This window comes from Arvicanthis niloticus, chromosome 24 (genome assembly GCF_011762505.2).
Source record: "Arvicanthis niloticus isolate mArvNil1 chromosome 24, mArvNil1.pat.X, whole genome shotgun sequence".
Classification (NCBI taxonomy): domain Eukaryota; kingdom Metazoa; phylum Chordata; class Mammalia; order Rodentia; family Muridae; genus Arvicanthis; species Arvicanthis niloticus.
This window is the reverse complement of record NC_133432.1, coordinates 11289167-11308890: the sequence shown is the minus strand read 5'-3', so window position 1 is coordinate 11308890 and position 19724 is coordinate 11289167. Positions and strand designations below refer to the sequence as shown.

The 19724-nt window shown below is 51.7% G+C and overlaps 1 protein-coding gene across 4 annotated transcripts in view; it reads left to right on the top strand.

Moving 5' to 3' along the window:
* Positions 1-19724, top strand: part of Tpcn1 (two pore segment channel 1) — a 50256-nt gene that overhangs the window by 500 nt on the left and 30032 nt on the right. For all 4 annotated transcript variants that reach the window (XR_013107034.1, XM_076922628.1, XM_076922629.1 and 1 more), the window contains exon 2: positions 2764-3007. Coding sequence is in view for 3 of the 4 variants with exons in the window: in XM_076922628.1 (XP_076778743.1) it covers positions 2896-3007 (112 nt within the window). In the remaining variant the exon portion in view is untranslated. The remainder of the gene's footprint in view (positions 1-2763; positions 3008-19724) is intronic.

The window sequence follows — 19724 nt, the reverse complement described above, 5'->3', positions numbered from 1 at the left end:
ACTTTCTTCCAGGGGTGACCTTACCCCAGGGGTGACTCTCTGGGTCCTCGCTAGAGTAAGAACCGAGGTCTGCCAAAGGGCAGGACCTAAGGAGCTCCGAGTCTGAGTCTGCTGTGTGACCTTGGATAGTTTCCTTCACCTCTCTGGGCCCCATTTCTTTCTCTTTGAAAAGTCATAGGTTCCTTGGGAGGCAGAGGCAGGAGGATGGCAACTTCAAGGCTATTCAAGTCCGGACAGGGATATCCCTGCCTCAAAAGACAAAAACAAGAAAGCGGTTGGTGGATTTCACTTAAGTGGCGTGCAGTTTCTAGGAATAGTTGTGGTACGGCGCTGAAGTGGGAAGGGCCACCTGCGTTCCATGACTACTTGTGTCTGTTTACTCGTGAGAGGCGAGTTAGCCACGCTAAGCGGCTTCATCTATAAAGTGGGCGCTAGCTAACCCAGGCTCTACCGAGGGCAGAGCTGTTGAGTCGGGAGCCAGGAGGTTGTTTCCTGTGGTTGTTTCTCAGCTGTGTACTGTAGATGTTCAGTGAATGTGGCCTCTCTGGACTCCCTCGAGATCATTCCCAAGTTGTGACGCTGGAAATATTTCTAGACAGTGGGGACAAAGTCACTCCAGGCGAGGGCCGTTGAGGTAAGACAAGGCGTGCAAGAATGGAGTCATACATGCATTCAGCTGATAAAATGTAAAATCCACTGGGAGATCTCACCAGGATGCTAGTGAACCGACCTTAGAAACCCGTTGTTAAGAGTTGGGGAGAGTTTCTTGCCTTCCAAATGGACAGGGAACACACTGTTAGAGCCTCCTCATCATGGCTTCAAAGTACATTCTTGTAATCCCGCTGGTGTTGAGTTGTGTTAGAAGAGTGAGCCTAGTCTGTGCAAGGCACTGGGGGAGGACAAAGTTAAGCCAAATTCAAAACACACTGCAGCTCTTTTGGCAGACAAATGACTGTGTCTTGTGGGGAGTTCCTCTTCTGTCTCCCCTTGTTGAGACTTCAAAGCAAAATAAATCCTCAAATCTGGAAAAGGAAAAAACCAAACCAAACAAATAAGGCCCCTACATCCCCCCCAACCCCCAACAACCTCCACTTGCAGGAAGTTTGCCAGGCAGAGTGTTTCAGGCTTAGCTGTGTTTATCTCCCCCACCATCTCTGTTGAGGGAGACCTGCTGTCTGTGCCTGGTGATGTTCCCGTCACCCCCGCGCCCCGCGCTAAACCCCCCCCACTCTACCCCCCCACCCCCCCACCCCCCCCACCCCCCACAAAGGAGGCATCGCCCAGTTGTTCTGCAGTGGGTTGGTTTGGAGGCAGAATCTGTCCAGTGCACAGGCCACAGCTGGAGGCAGCAACCTGCTGCTTTCTCCAAGTTCAAAGGTCTCCAGGCCGGATCTGCTGAGTCCTGCCTTTCTTTCTTTTTTTTTTTTCCTCTGTAAGCAGAAGCAGGCTGTGTAAACAGCTTCTCTAACAGGCCAGTCCCGAGGGTTTAAACCTGGAGGGAAGGATGTGTCTTTTGAAAAGGACGATGGTTGTAAGTTGTAAAGAATGTGCATGTGCTTTTTCCTCTCCGACGTAAGAGGACTGCACAAAGTTCATGCAGGAACGATACGTGTTGCTTGTCGGCCACCAGCAAAGCCCAGATGATCTTGTGTATTCCCGAGAGTCATTACTGCTCTCTGAGGACAAGACTTGGTGACTTTAGGAGGCACCATACCTGGCTGAATGGCTAGGAGTTGCAGGCCTAGAGTCATACTTTGCAAGGCAGAAAGCTTGGCTTTCTGGCTGTGGGCACTCAGGAAGGTTACCTATTGGCTCTCTCTACTTAATGTGTAGAGGCTTTTGTTTTTGTATAGTTTTGGCTGTCCAGGAACACACTCTGTGTAGACCAGGCTGGCCTCAAACTCAAGAGATCCACCTGCCTCTGCCTCTGCCTTTGAGCACTGGGATTAAAGGCATGTGCCACCCAACCTGGCTCTCATTTTATTTGTTAAGATTGTCTCTTGTAAGTCAGGTTGGCCTTGAACTCAATATGTAGCTGAGGCTGGCCTTGAACTCTGACCTTCCAGCCTCTGGCCTCCCAAGGGCTAGAATTATAAGCCTGGGTCACCATACCTGACCTTACTTTCTTCATATGTTAGTGTGCCTATATCACCTAGCTCTCTCTCTCTCTCTCTCTCTCTCTCTCTCTCTCTCTCTCTCTGTAAGTATACTTACTATATAGTCCAACTGTCCTTAAACTCTGTTATTCTCCTGCCTCAACCCCCAAGGTGCTGAAATCACAGCAGATGTGGCAACTCCTAACTTTGTGGGTTTTTAAAGTTGAAATCCAGTGTGGTGCGGGCTGTGGCAGGTAGAGTGAGTCCTAGCACACAGCCCTGGGTTCAGGCCCCAGTTCCCTATAAACCAGTTGTAGTGTACACTTGTAATTCCAGTGGTGGCATGGAGATCAAAGTCATCCTTTACTTCATAGCAAGTGTAAAACCACTATATATATATATGTCGGATATATATACATATATATATGAGATATACATATATATGACACACACACACACTTTTTATACTGGAAGTTACTATGACAAAAGATAAAATCCAGTGGTTTTAGCCTGGCCTCTGGTGGCACACCATTGATGCTACCTGACTCCAGAACACGTTCATCAGTAACGATTATATTGTAATCATCTTTCTCTCTCTCTCTCTCTCTCTCTCTCTCTCTCTCTCTCTCTTTCTTTCTTTCTTTCTTTTTCTTTTTTTATCCTTCAGACCCTAGAAGATGCCTCTGATGGAAAAGGCTCTGGGAAGCTTCTCTGGCCCCGGGGCTTTGAACAGGAGCTCAAACCGGGGTCTGTTTGAAGCCTTAGCCATTGTATCCTGAGGACTGCAGGTCGGGAGAAGATGGCTGTAATTTTAGATGACGATGTACCACTCATCCTGACCTTGGACGAGGCTGAGAGTGCTCCGCTGGCACCTTCCAAAGGCCTGGGCCATGAAGAGGTGCCCAGCAAAAGTAAGTGGGTGGGCTGGCGAGCAGGCGGGTGGGCGGGCGGGGCTCAGATCTTGTCTGTTCAGGGAGGAAGAGACGGTGGGTGGGCTTCAGTCTCCATGAGAAGAAGAGCCCTATGGCCCCTCTCAAGTGTGACACAGACTTTGCTCCTAAGAGACTGTGGGTGTCTGATGTCGCAGCTCAGCCGTGCAGTGCTTTTGGGGTTCCTATGGGCACCCTCACTTCTGACATAGCTTTGACCCTGTGCCAGGAGACCTCAGGAAGGCCTCTCTTCCTTGTTAACGGAAACATCTCTGTGGGTACCCACCTGAAGCCGGTAGTGCAAATGAGCTACTCTCTGCTGTCTCAGGATGGCGTGGAGGGCGGGCGAGCCTTGTGGTGTATTGATCAGGGCTTTGGGGTTTCTCATTGTCTTTCTGGGAATCGAAGCCTGCTGCAGAGTAAACCCGAGAGAGGGGGTGAGCTGTCCATGTTGTCGACTTTAAGTGTCTTTCTGGCAGAGGGAGAGGCCTTAAAACCCTTCCTGGTCCCCATCCCAAAACCATCTCCTCATTTGCTCAGGACAAGGGTTCAGGAGAGGCTTAAAATAACTTGCCTTTGTGGAGGGTCCTGAGAAGTTAGGGAGCAGGGCTTCAGGGCTTCCCGCTGAGTGTAGACAGCCTACCAGGGTGGAGGGTCAAAGGATGCCACACACCCACAGGGGAAGATGCCATGGACCAAGGGGCGTTGAGCCTGGCACCCCCATCTCCTTTGTCCACAGTTGGGCTTTGGGGATCTCAGAGGCTTTCTGAGAAGGAATGAAGGAGGGCAGTGTTTCAGGGCGACGATGATGGGTAGCCCTGACTACAAACCACCGCTGCTGCCCCCTCATGCTTGTCACTATCCCAAGTGGCTGTGCTGGGTAGTCCCAGAGGACCAGTGAGGGAAGAGAGACCTATTTCTCCTAAGGGCCATGCAGGCCTGCAGAACTCTGGCTCTGACTCCCTGTCTTAACCAGCTTTCTTTCCAAGAGCTCCTTCAGGGAAGGCAGTATCTCTCCTGTTTTACAAAGGAGGAAACTTGAGGATCAGAGAGGTTGAGTAAGTTTCCCAAGGCCACACAGGCAGCTAGTGAGTGAGGAGAGATTTGAACTCGAGCCTGTCTGACTAAAGTTTCTTCCCTTCTTCCTTTTTTCTTCCTCCTCGAAGTCCTCCTTCCTCCCCTTCCCCCCTCCTCCCATTTTTTTTTCCACCAGCTCTTAACATGCATGGGTGGAGGAGGCCCTTAGGGCTGGCTGTTATTTTTATTCGAGTTCATTATTTGCTGCCTTGAGGTTTCAACCCAGGGCCTGGCAGAAGCGAAGCTTGTCATGTGACCTCAAGACAGTTATTGCTATCTGTGTTTTACAGAGGAGGAGACGACCTCAGAGAGGTGAACTAACTTGGCCAGGGTCACACAGCCAGTGGTCAGAGCTCTCTCTGCTTGTTCCTTCCATACCACTGTGGAGCTGCTCTGGGGGAGAGAGAGAGGCAAATGAGTCAGCTTCAGGGGACATCCCTTCAGGAGGAGCTCTGTCACCTGCAAAACTGAGAGCAACCCAGTTCTGAACCTGAAGCAAGTCTTCAGCTCGGGGCCACCAGTGAGGCCACCGGATCTTGCTGAAGTCTGTTACTGATTCTCGCTTCAGAACAGAAAATTACATCCCTTGCCACAGGGCATTATGTTTTCTGCTCAGAGCACTCATGCCTCAGTTTACCCCTCATCCCCCACCACACACACTGTTACGAGGTGCTTTCTAAAAGCTCTGAGAAGCAGGGGCTATGTCCTCCATAGCTGGCTGAAAGCTGGGGCTTCTCTAAGGACAGATATCTTAGTCGTGGTTACTATGGCTGGGATAAAACACCATAAACAAAAGCAACTTGGGGTGGGAAAGTTTTCTCCTTAGATTTCTAGGTAGCACCCATAATGGAAGGAATTTAGATGAGGAACCTGGAGGCAGGAGCTGATGCAGAGGCAGTGGAGGGTGCTGCTGACTGGCTTGCTCCTCATTGCTTGCTCAGCCTGCCTTCTTATAGATCTTAGGACCACTAGCCCAGGCATGGCCCCGCCCACAGTGATCCAGGCCCTCCCATATCAATCAATTAAGAAAATATACTGCAGATTTCCCACAGGGCAGTCTGATAGGCAGCATTTTCTCAAGTGAGATTCCCTCTTCTAAAAGGATTGTCTGGTTTCTCTCCAGTTGATATAGGAAGCCCATGGACCTTTGACCCGGCATGGCTATTTCTTTGCTTAGATGCTTAGATTTTCACAGTGTCCTGAGGTCCCCTGCCATCTGAGCTGGTCAACATGAGCCACACCCACCCTGGCAATTTCCTCCTGTCCTAAAACTGTCTGGCGACTGTCCCTTCCCTACATGGTGGAACCAAGCGGTTTTGCTCAGTGTCCCGCGGTGCCTTCTTTCCTGCCTGGTCCTGTATATGGGGATAGCCAATGGCGTCAGCCTGCCTCCAGTCTGTTGAGTCTTCAGTGTTGTGTTGAGTCTGGGCTTTGGTCCGGCTGTCTGTCAGGCCGTCTGTCCGGAAAACATTCCTGAGCCTTTTGTTTGCTCGAGGATTCCGGTTTGAGCGGAAAATCCCTCTTGCTCCCACAGCCCTTTGGGATCTTGTAAGCCTCCCTTTAGAGAGAGTTAATGAATCACTCTCCTGCTGTCTCAGTGGGCAGGGAGAGAGCCACCTGTGGTAATGATTCAACCATCTGGTCACCTGCTGGGCCCTGACTTCCATTCATCTTTGGACCCCTTAGCTTAGTGCCTGCAGGATCAAGGACTTCTCAGGCCATGGCAGAAATGAGTTGAGCTGTTTCTGGGGCCTCGAAGCTGATGGGTGTGGCTGACAAATGGCCCTGGTCAGATGTGAATGACGTCCCTCCTTGCCTTGTACCAGTGGCTAGAGTCTCATCTCTCCCAGTAAATACCTCATGGTCCTGGAGGTCCCAGGCGGAAGTCTGCCGTGGCTGTACTTTTAACCTCAGTTACCTCTAAAGATACTGTCTTGAAGCCTAAGCACCATATTCTGAGGCTCTGGGAGTCAGCCCTTCAACATAAGGATTTTTTTTTTTTTATCATATGTTTACTTGTCTTCATGTATGTGCATGTGTATGTGCCGTGGCACCCGTGTGGAGGTCAGAGGACAGCCTGCAGGACTCGGTTCTGTCCACTGTGTGCATCCCAAGAATCCAACTCTGGTCATCGGACTTGGTGGCCAGGGCCTTTACCCACTTGAGCCATCTCCACAGCCCCGGGAGTTTTTTTTTTTTTTTTTTTTTCATTGTTATGTTGAGGGGGAGAGGGTTTGAGACTGAGTCTGTCTGGGTTGCCAAGGCTGACTTGGGAACTCAAAATCCCCCTGCCTCCCTTGAGTTACAGGGAGTGGACCACCGCACCTGTCTTACATGGTCTTTGAGGCCCACAGTGCTTGTAACCTTTCCCCCAGTGGCCCCTGACTTCCTGTGATGCCTTCAGTTTAGGAAATGCATGGTTTGGATCTGGTGATGTGTGGATTTTATTTAAGACCCTAACATCTTTGGCTCTAAGGGCGGCTGGTGAGATGCTGCTGAGTGACTCACAGGCAGAAGGGTGTCAGGCTGATGATAAAGGAGGTAGTTAGGGGTGAGGTATTTAAAACTTGGAAGTGAAGGGAGAACCTTTAGAAGGCTGACGGGTGGCAGAGTGGTTAGAGACAACCACTAATCTGCATGCGTTCGGTGTAGTGATCTCGGCTGTGTGTGCATGCTGTGTGTGCATGCCAGTCTATACAGTGGGTGTGCCTGAGTGGCTTCTGGCAATGCAAGCTAGGATTTGCCCCCTCTCCACTTTAAGCTCACACGTGTGTTTTTTGGTGAGGAATGGACTGGGGACATGAGGATGGCTGTACCACACAGTCTCCTGGCACTGTGTGACACTGTTATAGTTTCTAGGTGACAAGCTGGTCAGGGATGGGGCTTGAGGGAACAGAGCAGAGAGTCTTGATGCTCAGGCCTTGGACACTGTACCATGTCTACAGGGAAGGCCACTATCCCCACAGGGGCCTGTGCGCAACACTCCGGCTCCTTCTCTAGAGACTTCATACGGCCTGAGCCAGCTAGTGCCAGGTACCATCTAGATGACCAGAGCTGCTGGCCTCAAGCAGGTGCGGCCAAGAGGTGCTGAGAAGGTACAGTGGGACTGTTCTCAAAGGCCAGTCGGCTCAACAGTCCCTCCATGCAGAAGTCTCACTCTATAGCTCTTTCTTGGGCTAAACGTTCCAGTTCCAGCATGCTCGTCAAAGAGGCAAGGACACTCAAGGGTCCTCCATGGCTTTTGTCACGTGTAGCCTGTGTGGTGGGATGCCTGTGTGGGTTCTGGAGTCAAGCCCCAGGCCTCTGTTCCCAACTGAGGACATAACTAGCTTCTACAAGCTGCCGCATCCTAGAGTGCAGCAGGGTTGGTTCTTTCAGTCCCCCAGGCAGTGGGGCGGGGACTTGGTGAAATGCCAGAGATCACATGGTCTGCGCATGGCCAGCTATGACATAGGTAGGTGACGAGGCCGCAGACTGGGCTTTTCCATAGAATATGAGCATACGAGAGGCAGAGGCGAGCCCGTATCTCCTCACCCCCATCCCAGCAGGTGCCTACCACCACACAGGGACACCGAGGCAATGGAGTGGTTGGGAAACGAAGAACAATTAAGTTTCCACAACCTCCCACTTGGCCTGGCCACCTGGCCCTGCCACAGTCATTCCTCTGGCTTTTATAGGCAGGATGGCGGATGTCACCAGATTGTTGGTGGTACCAATTAAAATGAGCGAGCACCCAGCATGCTGAGATGGGGTTTCATAATGGAGACTCAAAGCCTTACGATTCCTGGCCCTCCGCATCTTCATGGGGAGATCCTGTCTGTTGCCTTGGGGCTCCCTGCCATGAAATGCCATCTCTCCCTCTGCGTAGAGAAAGCCACCGCATCTAAATGGCAGGGCACAGCAGCTGGGTGCGGGCCGGCACCTGCTGCCCTGTTCCACCAATCACCCGAAGGAGGTCTGAGATCATATGTGCTCTGGAAGTATTTTATGAGCCAGAACAGTTGACTTCCCAGCCTCCACATCAGGGAGGGGAGGGACATGGGAGCAGCTGGAGGATTTACGGTGCTGTTGATCTGGTGGTTTCTGGCCACAGTGTCTCTTGGGACCGTCTTGAGTAACAGCGCGCGAGGCCCCTGGAGGGAAACCCCATGCATACCCTTACAGAAAAGAACCAAGACTGAAGCCAGAAGCGTTGGGGCCCTTCATGCTCAGGGACCTGAGGGCTAGGTAGCTCTTCCTTCTGATCTTGGCTGAGTGGATTCTCTGACGTGGCCACTCTTTGGCTCAGACTCCTCTCCCTTTGCCCAATCAGTCTGAGAAAGTTCACAGAAAGTCACAAGGAGCTGCCACTCTGGAGCGACTCCTGGAACGCAGTGCGCATGTCTCCTGTGGCATCGTGACCCTGCAGACATCTAGGTCAGTGCTTTCAAGATCCTCCCACTGGGAGGAATCTGAGGTAAAGCCTGCCCTGTGTCATAAAGGCACGCTGGCACGCTTGGATCCAAGCTTTGTGCCTCCATCAGGGAGTGAAGGCTGAGGGGGCCAGGATTTGGGGGGTGGCGTCTCACCCCCAAGTTGGTTTCTAGCTTCGGTTTTCCAAACTGAAGTATGTGCTGTTCCATGGTGCTGGCTGGCATCCGAGGCGTTGTCAGAATGGCCACCCTGGTGGTGTTTTGTTATACAGTGTCTGTGGGATCACCCGGCGGCCTGGACAGAGGGCAAGGGAAAACCCCAGCTTCCTGTCCGTGAGCCATGGCTTCCTCCTCCTTGCACCCTCCCCCACCTGCCTTCACGTCCGTTCCCTTATGCCAGCTCCACACTAGAGCCTTTGCATTTGTTTTGGCTATGAAAATAGAATGAGTCAGGAACCAAGATTAAGGACCAGGAAAGGAAGGGCCAGGGAGGATGCGCTTGGAGTGGGGGGATATAGTTGCAGGCCATGTGGATCCCAGATGTTGGATCCCTGTGGCGAAGGACCAGTAAGAGACTAGTTGGGGGCTGGAGAGATGGCTCAGTGGTTAAGAGCACTGACTGCTCTTCCAGAGGTTCTGAGTTCAATTCCCAGCAACCACATGGTGGCTCACAACTATCTGTAATGAGATCTGATGCCCTCTTCTGGTATGTCTGAAGACAGTGTACTCATATACATAAATAAATAAATCATTTAAAAAAAAATGAGACTGGTTGGGAGATGCCCCAGATTGGGGGCCGCTGGTGATCATGTCTTTGGTTCCCTTGATTGACCTCATTTGCTTTCTGTCAGGGTGTGTATGTAGCTGGTGTCTGGAAGTCTTGAGCCAGGCGTAGTTGTGTGTTTGTATAATCCAGGACCCGGAAGGCTGAGGCAGGTGGATCATTACATCAAACCCAGAAAGTGTAGTTCTCAACTCTCGGTGCTTTGGTGATTGAAGAAGAGGCCTTGGACATGCTGGCATGTGTGCTCTCCGCAGGGGCAGCTGCTACCCTGTTCTGTCCAGTCGTCACAGGGTCACAGGCTGGCACTGCCAGAGCCACCTAAGGACGTCTTAACGATGGCTGCGTCCTTACACCAGCTCATGTCAAGTCAAGGAAAACAGTGCCCACATGACCAGCTACCTGTCTTGGTTTGAGGTCACCTCCCCTGGGTGTCATTCAGGGAGCATCAGAACTCAACAGGCAGGCTTAGCCTGTTAGGCAGAAAATGGAGAGGGCAGAGGGGCCAGTTTCTGCCCTGTCTGGCTTCAGGCCATCATCTTTCTTTCTGGTTTCTGTGCTACAGCTCCAACCCTGAACCCCACGTATGCCACAGGGGTGCAGCACCGAGCTGCACCCCTCTTTCAGTAACTTGCCTCAGATGATAACGAGGGTTTATTTACTCTTTCACTTTTAGCCTTTTTTTTTTTTTTTTTTTTGACAGTACTAGGAATTATGGCCTCAGCTGTGATAACTGAGGACTCTGTCACTGAGCTACACCCCCAGCCTAAAGGTGTTCTGTCTTTGACTTTGGGATGTATAGTGGGGATCCAAGGAGAAGTTACACATTTAAACAAATAACTGGGTCGGGGCTGGAGAGGTGGCTTAGTGGTTAGGAGCACTGGTTGCTCTGGCAGAAGACCTGGGGTTCTGTTCCCAGGACCCACATTAGGCAGCTTACAGCCACCTGTAACTACAGGTCCAGGGTGAAGTGGCGCCTTCTTTTGGTCTTCATGGGTACCTACACTCACTAGGTGCATATGCTGTCAAGCAGAGCTACACACACACACACACACACACACACACACACACACAAATAAAAGTAAACGATGCTTTAAAAATTTTTTTTCAAATGTAATGATTTGTTGTCCGGGTCTTCTTAAACCTTTGCCATCTTGTCGTCTAAGAAAGTGGCGCTTTCTAATGGCCAGCTCATTTGTCTTTAGGACAGTGCCCTGGTGTTTGCAAGAAATGGCCTGTGGAGGTGTTGACAGGCCGGGGAGCATGTAGGGTACCCATTTTGTTGCATGTAATTTTGCTACTATTAGGAATTGCAACATACATATTTTTGGAGATAGGGGGCTTGCCAGAGGGGTCGCGACCCACAGGTTGAGAACCACTGTCCTAGAGCTTTTTTTTTTTGGTGTGGGTGTGCCCCACATTTATAAGAACTATGAACAGGAAATGGAAGTCTGTCCCTGGAGAAGGAGCCAGAGAGAGCTGTGCTTTTGTGGGTGAGTGACACAGCAGTGTTTTAATTACAGGGTGGGGTGAGGAGCCAGGATTCCAAGGGTGTCTTGCCTCCACCCCAGGCCTGTGCTGAGTTGTGGAAATAACACCAGAGCAACGGAGGAGGCCGCAGGTGCCTCAAGCAGGGGCTGCTGTCGTGCTGCAGGGCTCTGAAGAGTCACTTCATCCATCCACCTCCAGAAAGGTGCTGGAAATGAGTGACAGGATCAGGTGGGGATGGGGGCGTGGCCGAGCGTGTACAAGGCCCTGGGTGCAATCCCAACCGGCCAAAAAAGGGGAGGGGAGTAGAGGAGGAGGAAATGACAATGTGGTAATGGTTCAGGACACCACGGTGCCTGTTTGGTTGGCTCAGTGTTTAGTGGGCACCTGGGTAGTCAAGTAGGCATTGTGCTTGTTTGAGCCCGAGCCTTTCCTTCTGAAACCTCAGTCTCCCATGTCTCATATGTATGTACCTGGTGCCTTAGGCACAGAGTTTATAGTCCTTGCAGTGAGTTCTGATTGTCCCACTGTGATAGGAGACAGTAGAGCACAGGAAGACATTGCTCAGCTAGAGGTGTCCGGATCCATTCAGGCATCTGGGTAAGCAAGGGCAGGGCTTCTCAAACTGTTTCTACTTACAACCTCCTCTTCCTCCTCCTCCTCCTCCTCCTCCTCCTCCTCCTCCTCCTCCTCCTCCTCCTCCTCCTCTTCTTCTTCTCCTTCTCCTTCTCCTTCTCCTCTTCCTCCTCCTCCTCTTCCTCCTCCTCCTTCTCCTCCTCTTCCTCATCCTCCTCTTCCTCATCCTCCTCTTCCTCATCCTCCTCTTCCTCATCCTTCTCCTCCTCTTCCTCCTCATTCTCTTCCTCCTCCTTCTCTTCCTCCTCCTCCTCTTCCTCATCCTTCTCCTCCTCTTCCTCATCCTCCTCTTCCTCCTCCTTCTCCTCCTCTTCCTCCTCATTCTATTCCTCCTCCTCCTCTTCCTCCTCCTCTTCCTCATCCTTCTCCTCCTCTTCCTCCTCCTCTTCCTCCTCCTTCTCTTCCTCCTCCTCCTCCTCTTCCTTCTCCTCCTCCTCCTTCCTCCTCTTCTTCTCCTTCTCCTTCTTCTTCTATATTTATTTACTTACTTATTTTATGTATGTAAGTACACTGCAGCAGTCTTCAGACTCACCAGAAGAGGTCATCAGATCCCATTACAGATGGTTGTGAGCCACCATGTGGTTGCTGGGAACTGAAACCAGGTCCTCTGGAAGAGCAGTCAGTGTTCTTAACCTCTGAGTCATCTCTAAACACTAAGCCCAACCAAACAGACACCGTGGTGTCCTGGACCGCTGTCACATTGTCATTTGCTCCTCCCAACTCCCCTCCCCTTTTTTGGCTGGTTGGGATTGAACCCAGGGCCTTGTATACACATGCTCGGCCACGCCCCCATCCCCACCTGGTCCTGTCACTTATTTCCAGCACCCTTCTGGAGGTGGATGGGGTGAATCTGCAGGCCCTGCAGCATGACAGCAGTCAGGTCTGAAGGCAAGGGCTTTATCCACTGAGTCATCACGGTGGGCCCAATAAATTATTATTATTATTTTATTTATTTATTTATTTATTTATTTATTTATTTATTTATTTTTTTGGTTTTTTTCCGAGACAGGGTTTCTCTGTATAGCCTTGGCTGACCTGGAACTCACTCTGTAGACCAGGCTGGCCTCGAACTCAGAAATCCGCCTGCCTCTGCCTCCCAAGTGCTGGGATTAAAGGCGTGTGCCACCACCGCCCGGCCCAATAAATTATTTTAAAACAATTTTTTGGTGTATATAATTTCGCCATTTATTAAAGATGAAGGCAGATTTGCATCCTAAGTGAGACTGATGTGATGGTTTGCCTTTACACGCAGGATCAAAGCTTGGCTGAGTACTTTGACACAGCAGGATTCAGGGGCTCCGTTTTCTAGAGCTGACCAATATTTGGAGTTGATAGTCAATACTAAGACTTTTTAAGAAACCCAACTCAACCATCAGTGTTTAAAAATCAAATGTCCTAACAGTACAGTCCAAAGATACAAACCAGAGAATGACAATAGGAAATGAATTTAGAGTCTTTGTTTTTCATAACTATAAACCCCTGTATTCAGTTAGGTCACCAACCACAGTTTTAAAAAGTGGGATCGGGAACTGGTGATGACCCCAGGGCCTTGTTCTGGCTGTGTCTGCTCTAGTTCTAGAACATTCCATTCATAGAGCTCAAGGCCAGCCTGGCCTACAGCATTGAGACCTTATCTCAGAACAAACAAAAGAGAAGGGAAAAAAGTGGATGTTGGCAGGTCGTCTTCGGGAAAAGATGGGAAGAGAAGATGGCATGAATTCTGGGTGACTCTTGAAAGGCCGATTCTCAAGCTAGAGAAGAAGCCATCTAGGGGGCAGCCTGCTGACTAGTTCAAGCCTCAGGCTGCCTGGCAGCAAGGGGCTTAATGTTGTTGACGGCTCAGGAGACGGGAAGCCAAGTTCCCAGCCATGTGCCCACCTGAATTAGATGGGGGGGTGGGGGGGGTTCCCGTTCTAATTACCAAGTGTGTCAGTATTCTTTCACAGGGGATAGACCATACAGAGCTACATTAGGCCTCGGTGAACAATAAATAGTACCCTTTTTTCTTTTGGGGGACAGGATGATGTGTAGCTCAGGCTTGCCTCAAACCCCCTGTGTAGCCAAGAATGTATCTTGATTTTCTTATCCTCCTGCCTCCACCTCCTGAGTGTTTGGGAGCACTGAACCATCTGTTCAGCCCCATTTTTAAAATTGCATTCATTGATTGATTTTTATTATGTATTTGTGTGTGTGTGTGTGTGTGTGTCTGTGTGTGTGTGTCTGTGCTAGGGCTCACATCGACTCCCTCCATCCGTGGTTCCAGAGACGGAGCTCAGCTTGTCAGGTGTGGCCTCGAGCCATCTTAGTGGTCCCGTTGTTTGCTTCTTTGAGACAGTCTCACGATGTAGCCTCTGAGTGGCCTGGGATTTGTAGACCCACTGTCACTGTCCCCATCTGAGGTCCCTGTCTCCAGTGTTCTTCCTGTCTTGGAGGCATGGCTCTTTTTTCTTCCCAGCCTTGCCTCACTGGCCTGGAGCTGATCCCAGATCCCGTCCACATTTGTTTCTATCCAAATCTGAGTTCACACTGCAGAGTGATGGGTTCCTAACAGTCGTTAGAAAATGGGAATTTCGGCAAACTGACAGAGAATCAAAATATGATTGCCCCCTCCACACTCACCCAGCTCGGGCTGGGTTTGTCAATAGATTCCAGTTGGTGACACCAGTTAGAGCTGGCTGGCTGGGATTGGGTCGGGAGATTTTAGAGTGCCTGGCTGGGTAGGTGGCTGCTGTCTCTGAGCTGTTGGTCACACGGCTCTGCCTCTTCCTGGCACTACAGGCTTTACAAAGACAAGGCCAGGCCTTGTACACCTTCCCTGTGCACTTAATGTTTGAGATGGAATCACAGCTTCACCAGCTCCTGGAGTCCTCTGGGGTAAGGAAGAGACTCCCTCACGTCCATGTGACCACCCCAGAATAGCCTGGGTGAGGCCTGCTTCCCTAAAGCAGCCTGCATTTGGAACATGGAGGCCTCCCTCAGCCTCTAGCCTGTGTGTATTGTAGTTACATCATCGGCTTATACTGCTCGGTCCCACCCCCACTCCCACCCCCCACTCGTCTTCCCTCATACCTGAGCTCCCCAACCCTGCTGCTTGGAGACCGCCTGCCATTGCTTAAAGCTCTCTTTCTTTAGTGGAATGCTACACATTTTTCGCTTTCTTATTCGCTTAGTGGAAAAATCAGCTGGGTGACAACTGAACTCGGCCCTAGCTAATGGCCTGGAGCTGCTCCAGGCCACCGGCTGCATCGGCTCGCACTTGTGGGTGGTCGACAGCAAACATTATATCTTCTCTCTGTGGCTCCCGAGGGTCCCCTCTTCTCACGAGCTCGGCTGTTCACACTTGGCTGGCCTGCCTGCCTGCCTCGTCATTTGCCATCATGGTCGTCATGCGGACCCTGAAGCGGATCTGGAACCTCACCAAGGCTCGATTTTATTAGTATTGGAGCCACTTGGCCCCTAGGCCAGTTGGTCATTTCAGTCTGTTACATAGTGGGTTTCTTCCCCTCAGTTCTATCTGGAGACTGGGCAGTGTCCCAGAATGTGGAGGGGTAGCAGAGCCTGGAGCTGGGGCTGGCTTGGGGAATTCTTAGGCTGTAGGAATCTGTGACGGAGGGGCAGGGTGGTGGTGGTAGTGGCCACATGTGGTCAGGGAGTTAACGTTTCTTCAGTTGTCCAGGCTCCTTGTCCAGCACAAGAAAGAAGTTGATATACCAGTTGAACATACTTGAAACATAGCTGTAAGGTTTGTGTGTGTGTGTGTGTGTGTGTGTGTGTGTGTTGAGCCTCAATTCTTCATCCGCGAGATGATCTCATGAACAGCTAAGTGAGAGTCACTGTGGAGATTAAACGGATTAAACGGGAGATTCACTGTGTAATCCAGTCACAAGGGAAGGCCGGGCTTCAGAAGTTTAGTAACAAAGTATCAAGGCTCCGTAATCAACAAAATAGCAATGGTCATCAACAATGTAGCCACGTTGCAGGTGTTGCCCTCGTAAGTCCTGAGTCATAGGGGAAGCTCCCTCTCTGAGCCCAGCTCTTCCTCATTCTGAATTCTGACTTCCTCTTAGGAAATGGGAACTGGTTTTCTGACTCCTGTTATCCCGGCTGAGCCTCTGAGGATAGTTAACTTCCATGATTCCTCAATCGTTCCCCTCACCCCCATGCCCTGGACAGCCAGGAACTCCCTTCCAGGCCTCCAGAGTGTTTCTTCCTAATGTCTCTTTCAGGCTGGTGTCCTACTAGACAGAAAGGGAGTCAGGCAAAAGGAAACAGTACTTAGCTCAGGCCTGGCCAACTGACCACCCAGGGTTTCAGCTCTCCTAGGGTGCCCATTGTGCCCCAACATCTAGGTCTTCTAGGACATAGACTCCCTCCTAATGTCACTTTCTGGAGATGCCTGTCTTCAGGAGGCTGCTTTGCCCTGACTGCTTTTCTGAACAGAATGGCTTGCGGCAGCCCCAGATGCCGCTGGTACAGCCTTCACAGAGCTGGATCCAGGCAGTCTTCCTTGTGAGTGACCCTGGTAGCCACTGGGTTGGGACCATGTGGATTCTGGCAGGGCACAACTGCAGCCCTGGACTGACTAAGTTTCGAGACAGTCCGCCCTCTGAGCTTGGGCTGTCTGCTGGCCTCCTAAAGGGGCCCAAAGAACCCCTGGTTCTTCTGCACTCCTGTCTTATTTCCTGAGCTGGGTCTCACGGTATTCTAGGTGCTTTCAAGTAATAATGGATCAGGTGTCTGTATAGATGCTGAAGTCTCCTGTAAGAAGCGGTGGATGGCTTAGTGTGTATGTGTGCATGTGTGTACATGTGTGTCTTGAGCCCTTCCTTACATGTTTGCAGTATTTGTGATATTCTGAGCACTTTGGTGGGCGACTGCCTAGTCAGTGTTAGGATAACGAAGGGTGGTGGTGGACATAGGGACCCACTTTGGGGGCATACCCCACAACTGGAGAGCAGGTGTTAACAGGTCCAAGCTGGGCCTCAGAATTCATGGCCTAAAGAAGGTGATGTCGCGTATGGATTAGCAAACCACCGGGGATGACAGGGATCAGACAGTTTTATGCCCAGAATATCGTTGGGGGCAGAGGCAGGGACATTGTGACTGTGGTTGGTCTCTGATGCAGGTGTGCATGGCAGAAATGCACCTTGTAGCTTGACTCGGGTAGAGTGAGCATAGAGCATAGACAGGCTTGAATAAGACAGACCGAGTGGCTGTATGTCCTCAGGTAGCTCACTGCTGAGTGGCCGGAGCCTTGCGTGGAAGCCAGTGGCCCAAGTCCATATCTGTCGTTTGGCCTGTATGCCAGCCTCCCATCCCACAACCTTGGGCTGTCGGAAGCAGCAGAGGAGGGATGAGAACTCAGGCTCCATCTCTGACCTTGGGAAAGTCTCTTTTCTGCACAATAGCGCCGCCATCCTGTGGATGGTGGGAAAGCAGCAGAGTGCAGCTCCCGAGGCCTGTCAAGGCACAGGCCCTAAGGGCTCCAATGTGAGTGGCTAGTTTCACTGTTGTCAGTCCCCTGCCTCAGCCTCACCTCTTCTCTGTGACTCATTAAGCTTCTGGATTTTGGAACTCTCTGTGGCTTTCCAAATACACCTTGCCTGATGCTTGCTTATGCTTCATGCCTGGGCTTCCCACTCTCTACTCCCCCTCCCCCGTTCTAGAGCCAGCTGCTTATCTGCACTCCAAGTGCTAGGGTTATAAGACATGGCTAGTGCCTTCTCTTGTGTGGTTTGGGGTGGGGGGTGGGGGCGGTGTACTGCAGGCAGCACCGCCTGCAATGTCAGTCTCCTTTTACCTGTGTCCCCTGCCTGCCCTCGCCCCCTCCCCCACTCCTTCCAGACTCCCTGTGGCCAGCTGTTTCTGTCCTGCTCCCTCCTGCCTTCCCCTTCCTAAGTTTACTGCTTTCAACCTTCTGGCCCTTTGCCTGCTGAGTCCTAGGAGGGCAAATGGCATGGATCCTTCGGCTTTGGCCGTTCAATCCCGCTCAGGTGGTTCAAGACAGCTAGAGACTGCTTTATCCTGACCGCTTCGGAGCCAGAATTTTCTTCTATAACAGAGCTTGACCCATGCAGTCATCCTACAGAGCCTTCTGTTCCTCCTTGGGCCCAAGTAAACTTTTGGCAGGACCAGCATTGGGTTAGTGCCAGCCATTGAGCTAGGGAAAGCCCTGGGCCTTAGAGGCCAGCCTGTGTGCCTGGGTATTCCTACAGTAGACAAGCTGATAGTGGGGTCCACTCTCCACCCCATCTCGTAGCCAATTACCAGAAAGCAGAGGTTTGGAGGAGGGCAGTGTGCCTCCTGGCTTCTCCGCATTCTGTCCAGTTTCTATCTGGAAGTCCTCGAAGTGCCATCGGCCTGGGAGCAGCACAGTGCCACGGCCCCTGCGAACTGCTCCAGCCATGACGCTCTGCCTTATTTCCACCACTCCCCTTTTCCCCCAGCTTTGCCCACGGAGTGGGACTCTCAGTGACAACTGGCAAGCAGTAGCTTGGCTGCTCATTGTCATTCTGGTGGGCTCTGGTTTCCAGAGGGCTCCGAGTGCTTTCTGGGCATTTGCATTTGTTTCCGCTGTCCCCGGAGCACAGCTGGCACAGGTCCCAGCACACGGTGGAGAAACTGAGGCTCCATGGGAGAGGATTAGCACGTGGCATGGGTATTTTGTGATCCAAGAGAAACACGCGTGCCTGCTGTGTTTTTAAGAACGAGCGAGGCCAAGGACGGTTTGGAACTGTCGTGGAGAGTGTCGTGGATTTCCAGTACTAGTCTATCGGATCGGGCCAAGTCACTCATGGCTGCCTTTTGGATCAGAGCTCCTACCCAGACAGCTCCTAGGCTTCTTATCCAATGTTACCTCTCCAGGCCTCAAGGCCAACCGGGGCTGGCCTGCCGGCTGGATGTGTGGAAGCGGAGCCCACCCGCTCCCTCTCATCTTTCTGCCTCCCTCGCCTCTCCTCCTCTGCTTTATGGCTGGCATATGGAAGCCATCTCTATTTACCCACAGCACCAGGATGCTGCTTCTTGCTGTGCTCCAGCGAGCGGAATCCTCGGATTCCCCGCAGGGCCATTTCAGAGGCTGCATGCAAAGCAGCCAGCTGTTTGCAGGGAGCGCCAGGGCCCGTTACATCAGAGTCGGCAATGGCCATCTGTGCACATGGGTCATCCTGGGCTGTCTGAGTCTCAGGGTTGGAGGCGGTCCGTGTTCTGCCCAAGTCTGAGTGGTTGTTTTCTGGCCTATTGCTTTCCAACCCCTCTCTCTGTTCTCTGATAACGTTGTATTCATGTCTCTGGGCCCGTGGCCAGGGCTTAGGGATGGAGTTCCGGGGCAGGGACCACACAGATCTTTAGTGGTCAAGGTCTTCACGTCTGTCCTGCTCAGCCTGATTTTCAAAAGAGTCCTGCCCAGGGCACTGGTAGTGCTGAACATGTGGTGTACCCCTAGGGAACTTCCCCCAAGGCTCAGAGTGTCAACTTCCTGGTGGCTAGTGCCCCCGCTCATCTACCCAGCCACCTTCTCTGGTTTGTTCCGAACTATGGGTGCCAGAACCAGGGGATCTGTGCTTCCACTGCCCACGCAGGCTGGCCCCTGCATCTTTGCAAATTTCTAGCTGCCTCCCAGATGTGGAAATTCAGAGGCCAAGGGAAGCTGTTGTCCTGAGGAGGCTGGGGAAGGCTAGCCCCCAAACCATTTCCTGATGATGTCATCCTGGTCCGTCCATCGCAGCTCTTGTGGTATGCCTTGCCTCCTGGCCGTGCAGGTCACCTGGAATGTTCTTTCAGACATGCCAAAGTCCCAGGGGCTGATGGGGTCTTTAACAGTCTGGGTTGGAGAGGGACCGTTACAGCAGTCTGTGATGAGAGGCTACATCCAGGTGATGATGTGTGAGCCCAGCTCTCTTACCTGCATACCGGTCACCTGTTTCTCATGGGAGGTTCTTCAGGAGGAGGCTGGGCAGGTCCTGTCACCAGGGTAGGTGAGTGCCAGTGGTCACTGTGGCTGGGACTGTCCAACCAGGGATTCTTCGGCAGATTCATGGAGTCTGGCCTCATTGGATCAGGGGATAGATCATGCACTGTGGTGACACATAGAAGAGCCGCAGTACACTCTCCATTTATTTCCAAACTGGCCTATGCTCATCGGAGACAAGCCCTGGGATCAGTTCCCCACCTGAATTTGTCAGCCACACGGTCCGCCCTCTGAGCTTTGACACATCCCTTCTTCCCTTCCATGGGGTTCTTAATTGTCCTTTCCCTGTGGAACACTGCCAGGCCCCTGAGCACAGCTCACACAAGGGACAATAGG